This window comes from Babylonia areolata, chromosome 29 (assembly GCF_041734735.1).
Source record: "Babylonia areolata isolate BAREFJ2019XMU chromosome 29, ASM4173473v1, whole genome shotgun sequence".
NCBI lineage: Eukaryota > Metazoa > Mollusca > Gastropoda > Neogastropoda > Buccinidae > Babylonia > Babylonia areolata.
In genome coordinates this window covers 16,715,140-16,738,375 of record NC_134904.1, presented here as the reverse complement: position 1 = coordinate 16,738,375, position 23,236 = coordinate 16,715,140, and the positions used below count along the sequence as shown (strand labels likewise).

Below are 23,236 nucleotides of genomic sequence, written 5' to 3'. Positions count from 1 at the left end.
ACATGTCCTATGTTGGCAAAAGTCCGGGTGGTAAACATCCGGGTGGCAAATGTCCTAGGGTGGTAAAAATCCGGTGGCAGAAGTCCGGGTGGCAAATGTCCGGGTGGCAAATGTCCTAAAATCTTTCCATAGAAACTGACAACATTCTTGTCAATATCAACAGACAAGATTTTGTTTAACTTGATATGTTTTTCGAGATGTTTGGATAATTGATGCGAATAGTACTGATACTATGGGTCTATATATAGATTGCAGGGTCAGACGGATCACCAACTTTAAAGACAGGGAACACTTTACTGAGCATTTTCAAAAGCTTGTGGACAGGGGGATTTTTCAATACAGAGGTTATGCCGGGATGTGTATAGTGTGTTCAGAGATAAAAGGTGCTGAAATCTGAATATTACACTATCTCTGCCATCCAAACCTCGAGGTCTGGACTGTTTTAATGAACATAATTCCTTGAACACGTCATGTACACTAATATATGTTAGAAAAGGGTTTGATAGTATATTTTTGGTATCACAAGAACATTTTAGTAACCGCAAGTCATTGGACTGTGTGTTATCAACATTGACAGGTCTTTCGACGACAGTAGTAAAATGTTTCTTTGGGTTTTCAGCTCATAGTTCATTTCCAGGTGGAGTGAAAGTTGACTTTTTCCTCGACAGCTGGTTGACGGCTTTCACTGAGGTGGATTTTGTATCTTTTTGAAATATCATCAAGTCACTCAGTGAACTATTTCTTTGGGGCAGCCCGTTTTATTGCAGTTACTTTGTTTGTCTTTTTCTTGAATTTCTCATCTTTTCCTGTAGTTTCCACAGTGACAGATCACGATATTTCATTTTTAATTTTATATCTTCATTTAACCATGGAGGTTCTTCCTAGTGTTTAGACGTTTGGTCCTTAAGGGGGGGCATGTTATTTGTCAACGACAGAATTAAAGTAAGTTCCTACATCAAGTTGCAAGTGCACTTTCAGTCAGGGTCGGTGCACTGGTAAACATCAGAAAAATTAACCATACGTGAGTATGCCAGACAGAAATCCTTTTGTATCAAACTTTGTGTACCTGCGGAGAGAGAGAGAGAGAGAGAGAGAGAGAGAGAATGACACCATTTTTTATTTGTTAGGCCTCCCGGCGGCCCCGCATAACAAACTTGGATCAAGTGGGCCAAGAAAATATAAATCATGCTATTAGTGTAAACAAAGATACATCCACACCCACACGCGCACTTACCCCCGCCCCCCAAAGCTGAGAGAGAGAGAGAGAGAGGGGAGAGAACGAAGGAATGGAGCTAACCATGCTGAGCCACCCGCACTTTCCACACCATAACGCTTTTACTGAAGCATTTATAAACTGAAACGACAGGGCAGCCATCTTCGTTGTTTGCAACATTCTCTCATTGGCACGAAACCCAAAATGCGTAATATGATGGAGTACAGAAAAAAAAGAAGAAGAATTAGGTCGATAGTCAGGAGATTTAAAAAAAAAAAAAAAAAAAAAGTTCGCATAGCCGGTGGAGTAACGGACACGTACCCAAGGCGTTACAATTTACGTTTATACATGGCATTATTTTGATGTCGTAAGATGTTTTCGGCCATCCACTGAAGACAGCGAGAAATCATTCGACCCAACACGTTGTATGATTGAAATGAAAGTTTACTGCCGTAACAAACAGCGTTAGAAAAGTTAACTATCTGAACCTCCATTCAGTCACGTTCGACCCCCCCCCCCCCCACACCCCTCCCCCCCCTCTCTCTCTCTAAGCTCGTGAGTGCGTGTGTGTGTGTGTGTGTGTGTGTGTGTGTGTGTGTGTGTGTGTCAGTGTGTGTGTGTCAGTGTGTGTGTGTCAGTGTGTGTGTGTGTCAGTGTGTGTGTGTGTGTGTAGAGGTGGGGATCCCTGAGTGCGCGTGTAGGCGGGTGTGGATGTGTCCTTTACACAAGTAGCACGACTCGTTTTTTTTCTTCTTGCACCACTCCTTTGTTATGAACCAGAGGCCTCACAAATGAAATTTCTCTCTGTCTTTCTCTTTCTCTCTCTCTCCCTTCCCCTCTCTCTCTCTCCCTCTTTCTCTCTCTCTCTCAGTCTCTTTCTCTCTCTGTCTCTCTCTCCATATCTCTTTCTCTCTCTCTCTCCCCCCTCTCTCCCTCCCTTGCTTTCTCTCTCTCCCTCTCTCTCCCCCTCTCTCTCTCTGTCTCCCCCCTCTCTCTTCCCTCTCTCTCTCCCTCTCTCTCTCTCCCTTGCTTTCTCTCTCTCTGTCTCTCTCCCTCTCTCTCAGTCCCCCCTCTCTCTCTGTCTCCCCCCCTCTCTCTCCCTCCCTCAGTGTCTCTCTCTCTCTCCCTCTCTTTCACTCTCTCCATCCCTCTCTCTCTCTCCCTCCCTCCCCCCTCTCTCTCTCTCTCCCTCCCCCCCTCTCTCTCTCCCCCTCCCTCTCTCCCTCCCTCCCCCCTCTCTCTCTATGTATACCCCAGCCTGGAGAAAATGTACACCAGCGAAACTTTGCTAAATCATGACCACAAATTTTAAAACCGGACAAGAATATGATGCGGTTGTTTATACAGTATCCGTTTAGTTCAGTCTTGATGTTGATTGCAGCCATGCCTTTCGCTTTACTTTGACGTGCCCAAGACTGAGGGGTCCACCACCAACATTTATCCTCTTTTGACTTCGCTCCATGATTATCTTTATCATAGTTTCAGTTCAGCTTTCAACACCATAGTGACTTACCACAGAACCCCGTGAGAGCTATCATCACACACTCCTTGGACTCGAGCCGTCATCAACGGCATCAGTCCGCTTCTATTATTATCGCTGCTAGCGACTGGGTTGAAAGTGCTTTGATTTGTCTCTGGGCACAAGATTTAGCGCTTGTATAAATACTATTATTTATCATTATTATTCTTATAAGCCGGAATTGTTTGATTGATAAATCAACAGATCACCCACGGCGTTTACGTGACGGAAAGCTCGCACGGATTTGGCAGATTAGTCATTGTGTCAAATTCAACACTGAGTGAAGTTTAACGATGCGACCTATTCGGGCTGTCACTCACTCGAACTTAAAGTCAAGTTTTTCGGGGCTTTGGCTTTGATGTGAGATCGGGATGAACTCGATCGGCTTTAAAATGTGGGTGTGGTCTGGGATCCGCGACAACACACACACACACACACACGCGCGCGCGCGCACACGGGCTGAGGCGGATACACACGCGGAGATTTGTGTTTGTTTGGCCTTATCTCGTCTTTTCTCATTTCTTTATCACTCAGTGACGGATCGAGGGCCCAAAACTGTGTGGGAGAATCTAAAACAATCTTGGCCTTTGACCAGTCCGGGTAAACTTGCACTGAGTGCGTGTCGTAGAATCTGCGCCAACAAGGATATTTGTTGTCGAGTGTTCAGGCATGGAATCCTGATTCATCAAACCTTTCAGCTATGTGTGAATAAACAAGGAAGGGACACGACTCTTGATAAACCTCCGGAAAGTTTGAGTGTTTTTTTTTCAAGCATTTTTGTGCAAGTTTTCTTTATGACAATAGCAGGGAAATCGCGCTTCATTACTTGTAAAATGTAAAACTGGTTCAAGATGTGTACATGTTCTTCGTCGATCTTGACTATGGCAGAACAAAACGATTGTTGTAGACATTGACAGGGGAGGCAATTTGCGTGATTTCCGTCAAAATGTCCCATGTGTGGACACAGCTGGAAATACTGTAGAAGTTTGTTCCCTTTGTTAGCAGTGTGTGCATACATTGGAACGTAAACGCCGCTTTGGATGCTTGGGCAGTTGCTCGAGCGTAGGAATCAGTGAGTAAATCCCGGGCTCGGGAAGGCCAGTTATCTCCCTTCTTCCGTCCCCTGTTTTGACCCTGTTGAGTCTGAATGGCCCCCCAGCCCATAGCAATACAATACAACACACAAACTTAATTGTGTATACTTGGGAACAGAGATGTCCTTTTTGACAGCAGCAAGTGTGCAACATAAAAAAGAAAACGACAAACAAATAAAACGAATGAAAAATTAAAAAAAGATAATTTAAATGGCACCAAATGGAAATAGCTATAATTATACAAATATACAGATTATTGAAATTCTCACGCCCCTCCATTTCATGCGCGCCATTAGAAATGCGGTGTCCGTGGTCTTCATCCATCTCTTCAGTCAGTCTAAGAGCCTTCTGTTACAAGTAATTTTTTTTTTTAACTGCACGCAGGAAAAAAAAAGAGAAAAAAAAAGGGTGGGGTGGCGGGGGTGGGGGTGGGGGGTGGGGCGTGGGGGGGTGGTGGCGCTGTCAGTGTAGCGACGCGCTCTCCCTGGGAAGAGCAGCCCGAATTTCACACAGAGAAATCTGTTGTGATAAAGTATCAGTATCAGTAGCTCAAGGAGCAAGAAATACAAAAGCAAAATATAAACGTATCAGTGACATCATTAGCGGTCAAACACTGGTCAGTGTCGTCACGGTCGCCTATTTTGTCGTTCAGTTCGCAGGGCCGGGTTCCGGTTTCAGTTTCACAACAAGGTGTCCGGCATTGCGTTCGGACAAATCCATATACGCTACACCACATCTGCAAGGCAGCTTAACCCAAATGCGCTTCGTCAGTCTTCAAGTTGAGTGCATGCATATCATAATGATTATATTTTATGTTCCAATCAGAGCGGATTTCTTCAAAATGAATTTCGATGAGAGTATACAACTTCTGTTTGCCACGGGTTCTTTTTGAGTGGGCCAAGTGCGTGCTGCACTGATGACTTTTTCCACTGAGACAAACTTGGAAGAGAGGATGAGACCAGTTCACTGACATTAGTGCGGAGTCTTGTCTTGTGGCGAAAATTCTCCATGAAGAGGCTACATGTATGTGAATATCAACGAGAGAGAGCGAGAGAGAGGGGTGGGGGTGGGGGGGGGGGGAGAGAGACAGAGAGCACAGATTCAGTCCCGCCCCCGCCCCCCACCCCCCACCCCCCGAACAGAAAGAGAGATCTGTCCTGTCAAATACGATATGAGAGAAAGGGGAGGAGGAGAAGACAACTGTGCTTGTGAAGCAAAGCACAGACCTTTCATCAGTCACTGTCACTGTTATTGAAATAATGAAGCTCTCCCTGTCTCTGTCTCTCTCTGTTTCTCCCCCGTTTCTCTCTTTCTCCCTCTGTCTGTCTCTCGCTCTCCCTCCACCCTCTCTCTCTCTTTCTGTCTCTCTCTCCCCCCCTCTCTCTATTTCTACCCCCTTTCTCTCTCTCTCTCCCTCTCTCTCTCTCTCTCTCTCTCTCTCGTCGCGCGCACGCATTCTCTTGGATCACCCTGACTCATCCTGCTTCTTGTTTGAGAGAGAGAGAGACAGAGAGAGAGAGAGACAGAGAGAGAGAGAGAGAGAGAGAAGAAAGAAGAAGAAAAAAAAAAGCCCCATAAACAAACGGTATCGTTGTACGTGCCTGACAATTACATGGTGAAGTGTTTTTTGGAAGAATCCATCTGTCTCTGTCTGTCTAGTTGCACCCCCCTCCCACCCCTCTCCCGACCGCCCGCCTCCCCCCTCACCCTACCCCATTATGACACTGTCCTATTCTTCTTTTTTTTTTTTTTTTTTTTTGCTGCCCTGTCATCTTCACCGTTTCAGTGGCATCACTCCCACGCCGCTCATTCCGAGTCCCCCGGGCCGTACATGGCCACACCCCCGGGTTCGTCTGTCACACTCCCAGCGTCGGCAGTCCGCAGGGAATCATCGATGTTAGGTCGCCAGAAGGCCACACACCTGAGGAGACCCTGCACTGCTGCTGATCGAGTCACTTCGGTGGTATTCAGTGGTGCCTGTTCTGATCTAACGTCATCGATGTTAGGTCGCCAGAAGGCCACACACCTGAGGAGACCCTGCACTGCTGCTGATCGAGTCACTTCGGTGGTATTCAGTGGTGCCTGTTCTGATCTAACGTACTTAGGACACCACCTACTAAGCCCTTTACTAACGACAGTAATGGCTTTGTCGCGGAGCCAGACTGAGCGAGCGTCCCTCCCAGTGTGGAGACCGCCACCACGTCCCTCAAACAAATGACCCCAATGAATCTGCCGACACTGAAGACATTGACAGGACTCACCCCAAGCACGGTAGTGAAGGGTGTACGAGTCGAAACAGGTCACCATGAGAGTAGGGCATGAAAGGTCACAAACTTTGGGACTGTTTTGTTTGTATTGATGATGATGATGATGATGGAGGAGGAGGAGACACAGTCCTATGTTTGCTTTGTCTCTCTTCCCGAGGTCTTTTCCGGCCTCCCTGCTTACTCATGGCTTTATTGTATCGCACTTCAGTTTCATCACGTCCGTGTATGCTTATCATCATCATTCCGAATGTCCAGCAGTGCTCAGCTGTTAAGTGTTAAGAATCAGTGTTGCTGTTAAGGTTGTAGGTCTACAGAAGCAAAAGTAGTCGTGGGTTTTTTTTTTCTTTGAAGAAAGAAATATAAAATGTATAAGTCCAGAAAGTGTCTAATATATAATGTGTGTGTGTGTGTGTGTGTGTGTGTGTGTGTGTGTGTGTGTGTGTGTGTGTGTGTGTGTGTGTGTGTGTGTGTATACATGCGACAGAGTTGTATCACTTTTGTTGTTATCGTCACAACAGATTTCTCTCTGTGAAATTCAGGTTCCTCTTCCCGCGTCGCCACAGTGCAGTGCCACCCATATAATTTATCTATCTATCTGTCTATATATCTGTTTGTCTATCTATCTATCTATCCGTCTATCTATCTACAAAAGAGAGAGAGAAAAAATGTCTGTCTGCAAGTGCATTTGTTTTACAATGAAAGTGCATTTTCCTACAGAATTTGACCAGGAACAACCCTCTTGTTGCCGTGCACGGTTCTTTAACTCTCTCCATACGAACGGCGAAACAGACGACGTTAACAGCGTTTCATCCCAATTACCATCATCAAAATATTACAAGCGGAACGCTCTTATACTGAAGAGGTGAATGTTGACAAAGAATAACACAGTTCTGACGACGGAAGCTAAAGGTTGGGTCATTCACTGGACACCCACTGGACATCCGAGGGGTCTGTGCAGAGGAGAAGAGAGGACTGGCCGTACTGAGTGAGTTAACGTGCGCTAAGTGCATGCCACGCACGAAACTTGCGTTTATCACCCGAATGACTTGCGGTCCAGGCCACCACTCAAAAGTCTAGCGGAAGGTGGAGGACATAATTGGCGAGAGTGGGATTGGATCAGTGCAGTCAGATTATCTCCCTTCTTCCTAGCATCGGTTTCGGTTTCTCAAGGAGGCGTCACAGCGTTCTGGCGGACAAATCCATATACGCTGCACCACCTAGCAGATGCCTAATCAGCAGCAATATCCAGCGTGCTTAATCAGGCATTGAGTACATGCGTATAATTATTTATTTATTTATTTGTGGAACCTATCAACGTGGATTTCTTCTACGGAATTTTCTCCAGTGGACAGCCTTCTTGTTGCCGTTTTTGAATAGAATAGAATAGAATAGATTAGATTAGATTAGAATAGAATATGTCTTTATTACCAAGTGTACCGGGGTCACAAAGAATATTGGGGGAATAGTACATGACAAGGTTCGAAAATAAATCGAAAATCATTCACAAACACAGATACAGTAGAAATTAAGATACACACACAAGTGCATAGCAATACAAAAACTTGTGCAAACTCACACATGCACGCACTGCACACACACACACACACACACACACACACACACACACACGTCTGAACAGAAGCTGCATATTGCATGTGGATGGGGCTGATGACTAGATCTTCAGGTAGATGGTTGTTGATTGTACAATTCTATTAATCATACTGGATTTTTTTTTGATGTTGTTGCTGTTTTTTTTGTTTTTTGTTTTTGTTTTTTTGTTTTTTCCAATGCGCCAAATGCGTGCTACACTCGTGAACTTGGTTTATCATCTCATTCGATTCACGGCTCAGCCGCCGCTATTTTCTCCCCCTCCACTAGACCTTGAGTGGTGGTCTGGACGCTAGTCATTCGGATGAGACGATAAACCGAGGTCCCATGTGCAGCATGCACTTAGCGCACATAAAAGAACCCACGACAACAAAAGGGTTGTTCCTGGCAAAATTCTGTAGAAAAACCCACTTCCATAGAAAAAAAACAAAACAAATAAAACTGCACGCAGGAAAAAAATACAAAAAAAAAAGAAGAAAAAAAAAAAAGAAAAAAGGTGGCGCTGTAGTGTAGCGACGCGCTCTCCCTGGGGAGAGCAGCCCGAATTTCACACAGAGAAATCTGTTGTGATAAAAAGACATACAAATACAAAGGAGAAAGGGCGAGAGCGGGAAAATCGAACCCAGACCTTCACGGACACTGTGTTGGCAGATGATGAGCGTCTTAACCATTCTGCCACCTTCATTCATTCCTTCTATCCTTTCTCTCTTCTTCTTAGGCGGTCGCATCACCACTAGCCCAGCACTCTGCATGATTGTAATGTATATCGGGTGTCCCCCCAAAAGTGAACCGCTTCTTGACAAGTGTTTTCTCAGTGATAGAGAAACCGAACTCATTGAAAATTTTTGCACAGTACCCTTAGGGTATCATCCACAAGTCTGAAAAATATCTAAAAGTTCGGACGTAAATTATGCGAGTATTGTTAAACTCAAAACAGCATGTCAAAAAATCCAATATCAGAGCTGTGCAATGTGACCTTCATCATGTTCATGCCAGCTGCCAGGTGTTGGCATCTGTCACTCAGTGTCAGTCTAAAAATAGCCTGTGTGGGTGTCAAGTCTATTGATTTAAAAAATTTTTTTTATTGTCGTCTGTATCCAAAATCAGTTCTGTCCAAAGTTTCAGTTTGGGAGGATCAACCATGCCTTTGAGTGAAAGTGATAAGGTTACCATTGAAAACTGTTTCAAGTAGAAAGTGAGTTTTCCTCTGATATTGGATATGTTGTTTTGAATTTGACAATATTCGCATAATTTGCTCCCGAACCTTTAGATATTTTGCAGACTTATGGACAACACCCTCAGGTTACTGTGTGGATAATTTCAATGAAATCGGTTTCTCTATCAGTGAAAAACACCAGCAAGGCCGATACTTCACACTAAAAAACCAAGCTGATAAGGTCAGTATCAGTGGCTCAGGGAGGCGTCACTGTGTTCGGACAGGTCCATGTGAGCTACACCACACCTGCCAAGCAGATGCCTGACCAGCAGCGTAACCCAACACACTTAGACCTAAAAAAATAAAAATAAAAGAAAATAAAAATAGTAGATGAATACATAAAAAAAAAAACTTCAACTATGTATAAGGCACAAAAACTTGATGAAGTCAACTATAAGAGCACACACAAAAAATAAAAAAAAAAAAAAAAAAAAAATTTAGTTCTTGGTTGTTAAGGTCACCATGTAGGAATCAGAGATGAGGAGAGGGTGTTGCTGGGCCCTCTCCCCGCGGACTGTGTTCATCAAGATCACCACCGCTCTCATCACGTCACTGAAGGCACGAGGCCCACAGGTAAGAATATATCCTACATGATGACGCTAGTTCAGCCGGAAAAATCCTTTCTTCTGTCTCGTCTTACACGATAAAAACAGGTTGATGATTTCCGCATATAAATGAAATGATGATAATATACCCTACCAATGGATAGCAATACAGAAGCTCATTGAAATCACAACAAACTTTTATCCGAAATATTTTCTATAATTAACTTAGACAAATCTGAGTTTGGAAAAAATTTAAAATAAATTGTATAAACAAAATTGTTACTTCTAGCAAGAACGATAACTTTTTAGTTTGTTCCACATAGAAACTTTTTTTTCCATTAATATTATTATTATTAATTTATTTATTTATTCGTTTTTAAATTATATTATTATTTCTTTCTTTCTTTCTTTATTTTTATTTTTATTTATTCTTTTTTTCTCTCAAGGCCTGACAAAGTGCGTTGGGTTACGCTGCTGGTCAGGCATCTGCTTGGCAGATGTTGTGTAGCGTATATGGATTTGTCCGAACGCAGTGACGCCTCCTTGAGCTACGGAAACTGAAACTGAAACAGAAAATACTTGTTAAAAAGCGGTTCACTTTTTTTGGAACACCCGATACATAGTGCATCATCGACATCTGCTTGTTTGATTGTGTGTGTGTGTGTGTGTGTGTGTGTGTGTGTGTGCTTTATTGATTTTGTGTAATATGTGTGTGTGTGCTTGTTTGATTGTGTGTGCGTGTGCGTGCGTGCGTGCGTGTGTGTGTGTGTGTGTGTGTGTGTATGTTTGATCGTATGTGTAATATGTGCGTGTGTGTGTGTATGTGTGTGTTTGCGCGCGCGCGCGCGTGTGTGTGTGTGTGTGTGTGTGTGATTGATTTTGTGTAATATGTGTGTGTGTGTGTGTCTGCTTGTTTGATTGTGTGTGTGTGTGTGTCAGTGTGTGTGTGTGTACTATGTGCGTGTGTGTCCTTGTTTGAGTGTGTGTGTGTGTGTGTGTGTGTGTGTGTGAGAGAGAGAGAGAGAGAGAGAGAGAGAGAGAGAGAGAGAGAGAGAGAGAGAGAGAGAGAGATCTGTCTTCTGACACATGACGGAAGTGACAGTCATGGCGAGAAAGTGGGGGTTGGGGGAGGGGTGGGGGGGGGGGGGGAGAAAACGGAATCTTTCTCAGAAAGTGACACGGTTATGCCCGGAGGAGGGTTGACAGGCAGGTTCATTAATTCATGGTTTGTGAGTGTGATGTCAGCGTGTCCCTGCTCTGTTCAGTTCCAGGCCATCCATCAGATTTGCCCGGAAAATCACTGCGCTGGGCAGTCTGTTTCACCTCCGTGTGTGTGTGTGTGTGTGTGTGTGTGTGTGTGTGTGTGTGTGTGTTGCGGACTACTGTTTCGCTTTTTTTTTCTTTCTTCTCAGCATTTATCAACAGTATCATTGAGCCTAATTGAATCATGTCCCACTTGAACACGCTAACATAAACCATCTTCGTTGTTGTTTATAAGATATGTACATATGTAACAACTTAGCAGTACAGGAACGCAGGTAATAACTAAACAATTTGACTCTCCCGTTATTTCAAAGTAAGTTTGGAACTATTAATAAAACTGAAGCAAAATGTAAAAGTAACTATAGAAATCTTTCAAAGACTACAATTAGAGGCCATTTGAATTCTCTTCGAAGGAGAGGGAGCCAAACTGTATGCTTGACTGTTAAAGTAACTATAGAAATCTTTCAAAGACTACAATTAGAGGCCATTTGAATTCTCTTCGAAGGAAAGGGAGCCAAACTGAATGCTTGACATGACTGGAGTTTCGTCCCCTGTGGACTTCCCACCTTTCCCAGCACCAGCAGTGACCTGTAATCCCCTGTCACAAGTGATCGTCAACTTGAGAGACACCAATCAAAGTTTAGTAGTGTTCATAATCATAGCGGGGTGACTATAAATTTAATCTCATGTTGGTATTGATATTAGCATTATTTTACTATATTACGTATTTTATTTGTTTATTTGTTTTATTCTAATATTTCATTACTTACTGTTTATGAATGTTATTTGATACAATTGATGATGTGGTTCATCAGCCGTCATGTTAACTCTTTCACCGCCAGTCCTTGTCGGATAAACACAGAAAAGACAGTGGCCAAGAATAGCTGGGGATTCCCCCTGCGATGTATAGAAAATACGGCCTATCCTACCACCGAACATTAAGAGCAGTAGGTTCATGGATAACAGACCAATGAATGATCACCTTTCAGTGACATAGGTCCTCTACCACGCCTGTGCATAAATGCGGGCTTGGAGGTGAAAAGGTTAAAATTGAAGTGCATGCAACGTTGTGAGCACAGTATAAGCTTTAAGCTTTGTTGATGATACTCTTTCGTCTTTGTTTGCATTGTAATCATGTGTATTGTTTAACAATTACAGATTATTCAAACTATCGCGGGAAAGTCACAGTCCAATGACTTCGCAAAAGCAGCCCATGAAGGAAGAAGTAATTAAGTAAGGAACAGAAGGAAAACAATGATAAGATGTATCACTCACTCACTCACTCATTCCTTTGACCGCTGGGGTCGTTGGGGGGATATGAGGAAGATGTCATAGTTCGCCACGCCGTTCTGTTGGCAGCTGTCGTGAGGAGATCTGGCATCGTCATTTTGGTCCATTCCTTGACGTTGTCGGACCAGCTCTTTCTCTGCCGTCCCCGTCTGCGCCCTCCCTCTACAGTCCCTTGCAGGATGGTTTTGGAGAGGGTATATTGTGTCGTATGACGTGACCAAACCATGCCATCTTCCGTCGTTTGACAGTCGCCAGCAGTGGTTCTTGGGGCCCAACAAGGTTGCTGACCAGGTTCCGCATATAGTCATTGGTCTTGTGTTACACAATTATTACACAATAAGAAATAACGGTAACTAACAGGTTACCTTGAAAATAAATAATCTTTGCACCTGATGCTCGGTGATCGGAAAAGGTTGCAAGGGACATAAAAAGTGTGTAAAGCACGAGTGCTCAGCTCAGCTCAGTGGTCAGCTCAGTAGTCAGCTCAGCTGTTATAACCCAAGCACTGTCAGATGGACAGGCACTGACACAGAGTGAGTGTTGTGTGCAGTAGCCTTTGCTTCAGTGGATCTCCAAGAGATGCTGTCCACCACTGGTTTACCTAATTATATTTGTACAACCTAGTAGTGGAGGAGATCAAGTGTAGGTATATATATATATATATATATATATATATATATATCTGTGTGTGTGTGTGTGTGTGTTGGTGTGTGTGTGTGCATGTGCGTGTGTGCGCGCGCGTGTGCGTGTGTGTGTACATATATGTAAATATATAACAACATTTGTTTATCTACACACACACACACACACACACATATATATATATGTATGTATGTATGTATGTATATGTATATAAGACACAAGATTGTAAATGAAAACAAGGCGACTAATAACTGAACAATAACCCTTCCGTTGTTTCAAAATAACTTTGCAAAAAATGTATAAAAGGAAGGAAAATAACAACAGCAGCAACAACAACAACAACACAAAATACATAACCACCAACGAAATCATCCCTTCTCAAAGATACCTCCCCAGAAAAAAAAAAAAAATCTTCACAGAGGGGCAGACATACGGGTTTTTTGTTTGTTTGTTTGTTTTTGTCACCGTACAGGTGGTGTGTGAACAGAAGCTTTTGTGAAGTGGAACAGAAGCTGTTCTCAAGTGCTCTTTACTCTCCCTCTGCCCCTGTACTGCCCCCTCGCTCTCTCCGCTCTACTTCATCCACGGCTTTCCCCCGTGTTGTGGGGGTTAACTCACTGCTCTTAAAATACATGGATAGCGCATGCCTTCTTTGAGCCCCTTTGCTAAACGAAGCCAGCGGAAGCGTTCAATCAGCCATTTTGCTACTCATGTCAGTATAGCGCGAAACGGCTACTTCATATATGTTGCCGAGTGCTCAGCTGGCTTCACGGCAAGTTTTCACTTGCTCGCGGCGTTAGTTAAGCTGACATTCCTGTGTGTGTCTCCACTGCAAGTTTGTGCCACGTGTCACTGCACTGTTTCCCTGTAATAACTTTGGTAAATAAACCAGTGGCAGATTTCAATCAAGACACGACATTTGACATGTCGTAGGGGCAAGCATAACACGATTTTATCGAAGATACACGGTTACAGTTCAGAAACTACCACCAGTTAGCAGACGACTTGTCAACGGACTGACGGCCGGATACGAGAAACAATATGGCGTCCAGTTGGCTTCAGCTTTCCTGGCCAAAGAGCTATCCATGTATTTTTAGAATAGGGGGGTTAACTGGGCAGACTAAATGCTGTGGCGATACTTCAGCTGTTTGTCCTGTGGCTTAGTGGAGGTTAGTGCCTGTTTCTCCCTCCCCTCCCCCTGTCTGTCCGTCTGTCTGTCTGTCTGTCTGCACCATGTTGGTGTTAGAGATTCGGACATTCGTCATTCTGGAATGACTTGACACGAAACGCCTATTTTCGTGTGTGTGTGTGTGTGTGTGTGTGTGTGTGTGTGTGTGTGTGTGTGTGTGTGTGTGTGTGTGTGTGTGTGTGTGTGTGTGTGTGTGATATGAATAAATAACTAAAAGAATATATATGTATAATATATGTATGAATAAATAAAAAAAAGATAGAAAAGGATAAAAAAAAAAAAAGCAAAAAGACAAAACCCATGTATATATATCGATGATTCCTAAAGGCCCACTAGCCCCCAAGGCTGCAGCACTAAGTGCCAGTGCAATTTTGCCTCCTAGTTTGAGAGACATGGTCCTAATATATATGTGTGTAAATAATATATATTTGTGTATGTGTGTGTATGTGATATATATATATATATATATATATATATATATATATATATATATATATATATATATATATATATATATATATGTGAGTGTGTGTGTGTGTGTGTGTGTGTGTGTGTGTGCGCGCGCGCACGCGCTTGTGTGTGTGTGTGCAGAGAGGGGAGATGGGGGAATAAGGTATGAGGAGGGTGGTGAACAGCTTCCTGAAACAGTCGTTATCATGACCTATGTAAAAAGCAGATATATCCTGACACACAAGCGTACGCGTCCACACACACACACACACACACACGCGCGCGCGCGCGCGGTTGCGCATTCATACGGGGGTTCACATTTGCATCTACTTATTCATCCTACTATTCATCTGTGTGTCTGTGTGTCCGTGGTAAACTTTAACATTGACATTTTCTCTGCAACTACTTTGTCAGTTGACACCAAATTTGGCATACAAATAGGAAAAATTCAGTTCTTTCCAGTCATCTTGTTTAAAACAATATTGCGCTTCTGGGATGGGCACAAAAAAATAAAGAATGAAGCCTAATTATATGCAAACTGCATTTACTGTTATATTTATATTTTTTTGTATTCTCTAAACTTGGCACTTTGATCTGATATTCTGACCCAACAGCTAGAGCAGTCATTATTATCATTTTTGGTTCAAACAGGAACTTCTTTTGCTAAGCATGGAAGTTTTATTTATTTTGCAAACGTTTTGGTGCAGCTAGTAAAAAAGGGAAATTACTCTGTAATGCTAGTGGAGTTAATTTGCTTTAAAATGATCTTTCTCATCTTAAACATTACATTTTGAAACAAGAGAGGCAAGGCCTTCAAGACTCACTTGTGATGCACTTTTTAAAAAAAATGCAAGCTTTTTATTTCTTGAGTATAATTTCAAAATGTAATGTTTAAGATGAGAAAGATCAGTTTAAAGCAAACTAAGTTCCCCAGCAGAGTAATTTCCCTTGTTTTACTGCCTACACCAAAACGTCTGCAATAAATAAAACTTCCATGCTTAGCAAAAGAAGTTCCTGTTTGAACAAAAAATGATAATAATGACAGATCTTTTGTTGGGTCGAATATCAGATCAAAGTGCCAAGTTTAGAGAATACAAAAAAATATAAATATAACAGTAAATGCATTATACTCAATACATAAAAAGCTTGGATTTTTTTGAAAAGGGTATCACAAGTGAGTCTTGAAGGCCTTGCCTTTCTTGTTCCACAGATGAAATGACTCAAAAGAGTTAAAGTTCTAGGATTAATGAAAGCAGCACCTGCTCTATTATTTACAACACAGCAGTTGGTTGGTAGGCTGTAAATACCTTCAGATGATTAGAATATTTGTCCTGCAAATAAATTTGAGTATGTGATGGAAAAAAAAATGAGCACAGTCTTCGTTTGGGAGACATACCAAGTCCGTTCTCTCTCCTAGGGCTGTTATTCAACATCCACTGCGACCAAGGCTGACTCCTGGAAATCAATGACAAAAACCACTCAACGTCTGACAGAGCATTCAGACCGATACTGAGTGTGAGATTTTATCAAGGCAGGCGATGCCAGCCAAGCCTGAATAACTGTGTCAAGATCTTGCTGGCAACTGATGAGTTGGCCATTGCCATTCTGAAAGAAGGTAATAAACCTACGGTAGTCTTCTTCAGTTGTGAAGAAGTGACGTAAATCCATTAAGTCGTGTATTCTTTGAACACGACGCAGCCAACTCATCAGCACCCCACAATCCACAGACAGCGTGTGGAGCCTGGAAACACAGCACAGTGATCATTGGAAAAAAAAAGAGAAAAAGGCAACAAAACAATCACATACACACAATCAAATTCTCAGCACTAGAACTTGTAAGTATCAGCACAAAGTGTTATCACTGACACCAGAGAGACCCATGGGCCACCAGTTCCTAGCTTTCTATAGACTGCAACCCTGTTTTTTCACAGACCTGCTGATCAGGCTAACAAATGTGAAGACCCGGCAGTTTTATTTTTCTGTATTCAGCAGATACTGTGAAGTGTATATCATGGATCTACCCACATGCTCAGACACGTCCTTCAAAATGAATATGAACTGAAACCAACCCCATACCTTGACTCCATTATCCATGGGACATTCATGATTCAGCAAGAGTATGTTATGTCTCTATAGCCATGCGGTTTGCTATGATCTTGACCACAAAAAAAGAAAAAAGAAAAAAAGATTTATGTTCCACTTTGGGGGTTTAATGCACACCATAACCACTCTGGACAAGTCCAATTCTCTTGACTCCTTTGTAAAAAAAAAAATCATGAACAGCGGATCAGACACCTTCTCCCAATCATGTCGTCTGCTGGTGACTAGTGCAGCAGACCACTGCTCACTGTAAAACCTGAGTCTGTTCAAACCTCTTATCTTCGGCATCAAATCCATAAAACGGCTCGCTCTCATGGTCCGAATCTGTGAAAACACCCAAGACAGACAAACCACACAATGTCTCTCTTCAACTAGTTCAAATCACTGCTGAAATTGCCGTTTACTGCTTCAATGAGAAGCAAGAAGTGGAGAAGCGATTTTGATGGGTACATCAACGCTTAGTTACAGTTGCAGAACTTCATATACAGAGGGGGGAAATGAGCAAGTTTAAGACAAGTGTACATAATACAATTCACAGAACTTTTTCAACCAGTATGGATTTGACTTCACAAATCACACAGGTATCACCATGTACAAGAAACACGTATTCAAGTGAAATGAGGTACAATTTTTTATTTATTTTATTTTTTTTTTACAATACTATAATATCTGATGCCTCAATAACTATCCCCATTTGATTTATTTATAGAACAGTACAATAATCATGTTTTGTTAGATTATTGTGCATTGATTTACTTTTATTTAGTTAGTTTCCACAACAAGTCTGTGGTGTGTTGTTTTTGGTGGTTGTTTTTTTCTTGATACCATTTTCCAATGAATACTATAAATAACATTTCCTAAGCCCACCAAAAATGTTCAATGCATGGTCTTGTTTTATCAAGTCAGCATTTTCTGAGGGTTTTTTTGCCAAAACAATAATATTTATAAACTGAATATTTCATCTGTAGTATCAATTCTATGTTCAACTTTATATTTGAGAAATTATTTATATTTTCCCTTGAAAACACTGTCCAAACCCCTCTAAATCAGTTGACAAAATTTATAATACAATAAATAATACTAAAACTGCTTCTACAGAAATTGCACATCACTGTTAACTGTTATTCCTATTTTTATACTAAAGGATTTTGTGTGTAATCAGTATACTGAGAAATGTTCTAAATGGAACTATTTCAGTCTTATTTCTTTATTTTTTTTCCACTTCATTCATAGTGGTTTCTCAATTTATTACATTTTTTACAATATCCAGTTTTTTTGTTCCGACTTAACACAGGAATTAACGTTGTATGTAAACACTGGTTCAAGCAGTGGTCAAAATATATTTTAGATCCTTTCTTACAATTACATATTATCTGTGGTGCCTTTGAGTTTTCACAGCAGATTTTATTTCCAATGAAGATTAATATTGTTCATGATTAAGAAGCCTCCTATTCTAAGTAAAAGCGAAAAATCCACATCACACACACAGGTATAATGCATATCAAATTAAAGACTGATGAACCCTAACTGATGCAGACCATATGATTGTTTGTGCACATTATCATATGCACTAACAGATGAGAGATTTGCACAAAGCATTTCACAAATAAAATGTAGCCAATTATTTCAATAATCTCGCGAACTGTTGATGTGATCCACATACTTTTTATCACAGACAACGCAACTTTCATACTGACCATTCAACTTTCACTGAGCTGTGAACTAATCAAAATTATTAGCCCCATCACTTGTCTGTATTACCTTGGATGTTTCTCAATCAGTGAAGCAAACATGGAGGGTGACAGCCAGCGGGACCCATTTCCACTGATGTCCAGGTGTTGCAAGCGAGGCAGGGGGTTCCTCAGCAATCCATGGAAAGGCCACTGCTTTGATCTTACTGCCAGCGGGTACTCATTTTCCGTCAGATTCTGCAGGCAAACTTTCTCCAGTTGCCGACAGCAGTCCACCAGAGTATCAACTGCGTATTCCACAGAGGTAAAGACGGAATGTGACAGGTCAACACGCACCAATCTGACCTGATACGGGAACCAAGCCACAATGTCCTGCACTGTCTTGCAGTGTTGTGCTGTCAGGTTTCTGACACACCTGTTGTTCTCCATGACTATCTTAATCATTTCAGAGGGCGTGTCACTGGGCACAGTAATGGTCAGTGCCTTGCTGAAGGCGGAGTCCATAATGTCCTGGCAGTTTCTGTTCACATCGCGCAGAACTAACTTGTCCTCAGTTGACAAATATGGCAGCAAACAGATCCAAATAGGATGGTCAGATGGCATTGACCAGAAAGCTTGCTGCAGTTTTTGTCGATTTTCAGTAATATCACTGGAAAGCTTTCGTTTTTGACTGCCGGTCTCCACTGCTATTTGTGTTTGTGGATCACGATGACTGGGTGTTTGCTGCAGTTTCTGCGGATTTTCTGTAATATCACTGGAAAGCTTTCGTTTTCGACTGCCAGTCTCCATTGTTATTTGTGTTTGTGGATCACGATGACTGGGTGTTTGCTGCAGTTTCTGCGGATTTTCTGTAATATCACTGGAAAGCTTTCGTTTTCGACTGCCAGTCTCCATTGTTATTTGTGTTTGTGGATCACGATGACTGGGTGTTCTGACAGGGCCCTGCTGCCATTCCTCTTCTTCCCTCCACTTGCTCTTTTGGAATCTGAAAAGAAAACATATCTTAATACACACTGAGATAAAAACTAAAGAAAACACTAAACCCATGTCATTTTGAGGAATATAAAGAGCACAAAGAATGAATGTTTTTGTGCTCTATGTATTTCTATACTGTGATTGTGAAGCACAAGACTGCCAAAGCAGTCACTGAGTCAGCCATACAAATGGACATTTACACTGTTTAAATCAAAGAGCTTGGAGAAATGGAAGAACAAACAACTGAAACATCATTACTCTTAAATATCTACTGGGCATTAATTGTTAACATGGATGCTTTCTCTAAGATGTCATTCTTCAGACAAGACCTATTTATAATCAACAGCGCAATTAAAATGGCGGGGAGATCTATTCTTATCTGAATATCCAACCCAGGTTTATACTTCACAGCTTCACAACTTAACAAAACAAAACAAAAATAAAAAAAATAAAGTCCACTGACACAGTGACAGTCATATCTATATCTATATCAATGTATGACTTTAGTTTAGCTTGTCATTTAAGCAGCAACACTCCATTCTTGGAGTTGTACAAGCTGGAAGTGTTATGGTTGACTGGTTGTGCAGATGCATGATCAATAATGGACCTTTTATTGATCAATGTTGTGAGCTTGTTGCACAAGACATATATAAAGATATAATCACAATCATGACATCAATCATCACTATAGTATAATGACTATAATCAAAAATTCAAATGAAAAGAAATTAAAAAAAAATATATGTCTAAAATAAAGAAGGAAATGAATATTCAAATACAAAAAAAAAGAGAGAGAGAAAAAAAGAAAATAACGATACTGATAATAAATAAAATAAAATAAAAAGACAATAATGATAATAAATAAGCAAATAAATGTAAAACATATAGACACACACACACATATAACACACATATATATATATGTTCTCTTCTTTTAAGTCAGGGCAGTTCCACATGGAATGTTGCAAGGTTTGATGTCCAACTTTCAAATGCTTTAAAACAATTTCTAAAAACATAAATCCACAGTGTTTCAGTTAACTTACCAATATAAGAAACATGCAGAGTTACAAACAACAGTTATCTAATATGATTATCATATTTGCACCAGGTATATAATTATTACATTAAATTAAAAATATTTAAAATGATACTATGCGATATGGACAAAAACTTTACCTCAAATAAAACATCCACAAACTGATAGTGTATTTCAAATATGGGCTGAACAATATATATATATATATAAAGAAAGAAAAGAAATATCAAGTGTATAAGACTAGGAGATTTGGTGTGTGAAAACCCAGGCAGATTTAAAGCATGTTACTTTTTTTTTAAGAGAATGTTATTTTATACTACATGGAATTGGAAAGGGCTGTTTAACAAAAGTTTCATGCAATCAAAGCTTGTTTTTGCCCCTGCCTTATCAACAGTATCATTACTGCTGCTACTACTTTGAAGTATTGACTTAAATTAATGACTTACCTGTTACCAAACCAACTTCATATAAAAACATGCCCATTTGCTGACGACTGTACTGTCTATCAAACTATAAAGACAAAGGTGGACTGCAAGCTACTCCAGGACATCAACACTTTGAAAGCTTAAGAGCAAAAATGGGCCGTAGAGCTTAACACTCAAAAGTGTAATGTTCCAGCCTGCACAAGATCCAAAAAGCCCATCAGTTTAAACTTTTAATCACATCCTGAAACTACCAGTGAAAGGACACATTCTAGAACAAGCGACCAGCTCAAAACACATGGGTGTGGACATGACATAAAATATAGGACGGAACCACCACACTGACAGTTTACAATGAAAGCCAATGCCATACTCATACTGGGTTTGTTTCAAAGAAATATGAAAATGGTAACTAAGACTGATGCTTATGACACTCTTGTATGGCCCCATCTGGAGTACTGTTGCACTGTCTGGAACCCACACACACAAGACCAAACAAGAGCTGCAAAGTATGTTACCAACCAGTATGAGAGGACTAAAAATGTTAGTTTTTATACCAGAACCTGAAATAGGAGTCAATGAAGTCCATGTGCACCAAATCAATGAAGTCCAAGTGCACCAAACTTCAGCTTCTACAGATACAAAATTACCAATATCATTGATATATAAATTATATACCACCTGACATTTTCCTGGCCCATGGTCAATCCAGACCACATTCAATCATTCTCATAAGCTTCAAAAAGCAATCTATATTCAGCTACAACAAATAATGTAATATATCTAAATATAGCTTCTTTCCAAGAACTATTCCAGTCTGGAACTTGTATGATGCACGCGCTCGTAGTGCTTTGTGTATGTAATACTAGTAGTGGTGGTAGTAGTAGTACAGGGGACTGGAATTTGACTGCCTAGGCCCCATGGCCTTTTTTCATGTCCCCTTCAATGTCCGTCTCCTTTTATTTGTGGGATACACATACGTTTTCATTTACTGTAATTCATTCATCAAAGCCAGTAAATTTGTCTTTTAAATCGATATTCATGTCAAGGAGATTTTTAAGACAACGAAACCCAAAATAAACATGAGGAGATTTTTAAGACTAACCTCATAGATAAACATGAGTTACTGACAAAAACGAAATACGATTTTGATGGATAAAATGACTGAGCGAGTCAATGACCCAGGGATCAGGTTTGACATCGGTCATCGGTCATTGACGCATGATTTTGAAATGACCTATTGTTTTACAAGTTGCCAGGTCACATGACTTATTGTTTTTATGACCAGTCGGTCAACCAAAGTAACCCTCTCTCTCTCTCTCTAACGATCGCGATCGCTTTGTCGTCTGCTCCTACAGGAAATGACTATAAACTGGTTTATTAAAATACGGATCCGTGACGAAACGAAATCCGAAACGAATCTTTATCGCTGCCTTTCGCGAGCTTCGGCGAGAAGAATTGGCGTTCCCACTTTTGCATTAACCGGGTGATATTTGACCTACTGATTTTCAAAATGACCTATTGATTTTATGTTATTCCGGTCATATGACCTATTGTCTATTGAACCCAACCTGATCTCTGATGACCTGACCAAAAATAAATATGAGTAAATCTGAAGGGGCATAAAAAGCCAAAAATGGCGAAGCTGTAAGCTTATAGAACAACGCCACAAACCCGGATCCTGATCTAAGGGAAACTACTCCGGTTGATCCCAGCTTGGCGGGATACATATGGCTTTCAAAAAATCACTTTGTCAGGGCTCCATTTGTCCCTTTACATGACACCACAGAACTCCCTGCCCGCAAAAACGGCAGCTGCAGGTCCCCCACCTTGGCATCCTTCAAGGGGGAGCTGAACAAATTATTGATGTAGATTGACATCCCTGCAGAACTGTAAGTCCACGTGCCAGTGAGCGCCAAATCCCGGGCGCCATTTCGGCAGCCGGAGGTGTGAAAACTGGTTTAACTTTTTTTCTTTTCTTTTCTTTTTTTTTTTTTTTTTTTTTTTTTTACCTCCCAACCTCTATCTCTACTTTTCATACATTATTTATTCTCAAATTATTTAGTTTGTACCCACGGCATCGCGCACACCTCGTCAAAAATATCATCATATGTCGGACGACAACAAGCAAGAGGTCAAGGTGAACTGTGAAATTTGAAATTGAAGAGAAAAAAAAAAAGAACAATCAAGATTTTCAGTCTGTAAAGAGATCTTGCACTCAACTTGTAGAAGGGAATAAGAAGTTAAATTTACAGCACAGAATCAGAAAAATGCGAGGAAGCTGCAGATTACCACGCGTGTGCGAAGATTCACAGAGACATGGCACGTCGGCACGAAGGAGGTATCGAAATGAATCCGGAAGTGGGGAAAACACCTGGGAGGAAGCTTTTTTTTTTTTTTTTTTTTTTTTTCCCACAAGGCCTGACTAAGCGCGTTGGGTTACGCTGCTGGTCAGGCATCTGCTTGGCAGATGTGGTGTAGCGTATATGGATTTGTCCGAACGCAGTGACGCCTCCTTGAGCCACTGAAACTGAAACTGAAACTATACTGATTTAGTTTTACTGAAACTGTCTCCCATTGTTGTCTTATTTATTTATTCATTATTATTATTATTACTACCTTTTTATATTGTAATTATTTATTTATCTATCTACTTATTTATGCACGCTTATCTATTATTCACTTTTTTTTCCCCTCAATGCCTGACGAAGCGCGT

General features: G+C 41.1%; 1 protein-coding gene and 1 non-coding gene across 2 annotated transcripts; both read right to left on the bottom strand.

Moving 5' to 3' along the window:
* Positions 1-9,354: 9,354 nt before the first annotated feature.
* Positions 9,355-21,262, bottom strand: LOC143275083 (uncharacterized). Its single transcript, XM_076579151.1, has 5 exons — positions 21,084-21,262; positions 18,158-19,072; positions 15,925-16,037; positions 11,263-11,323; positions 9,355-9,469 (listed from the first exon to the last, which is right to left on the bottom strand). Exons 1-5 carry the CDS (start codon positions 21,107-21,109, stop codon positions 9,355-9,357), a joined length of 1,230 nt encoding a protein of 409 aa, XP_076435266.1. The 5' UTR covers positions 21,110-21,262.
* On the bottom strand, positions 9,388-9,514 carry LOC143275122 (U8 small nucleolar RNA). The gene has a single exon (XR_013053374.1). It is a non-coding gene; the product is annotated as a U8 small nucleolar RNA (small nucleolar RNA).
* Positions 21,263-23,236: the final 1,974 nt, after the last annotated feature.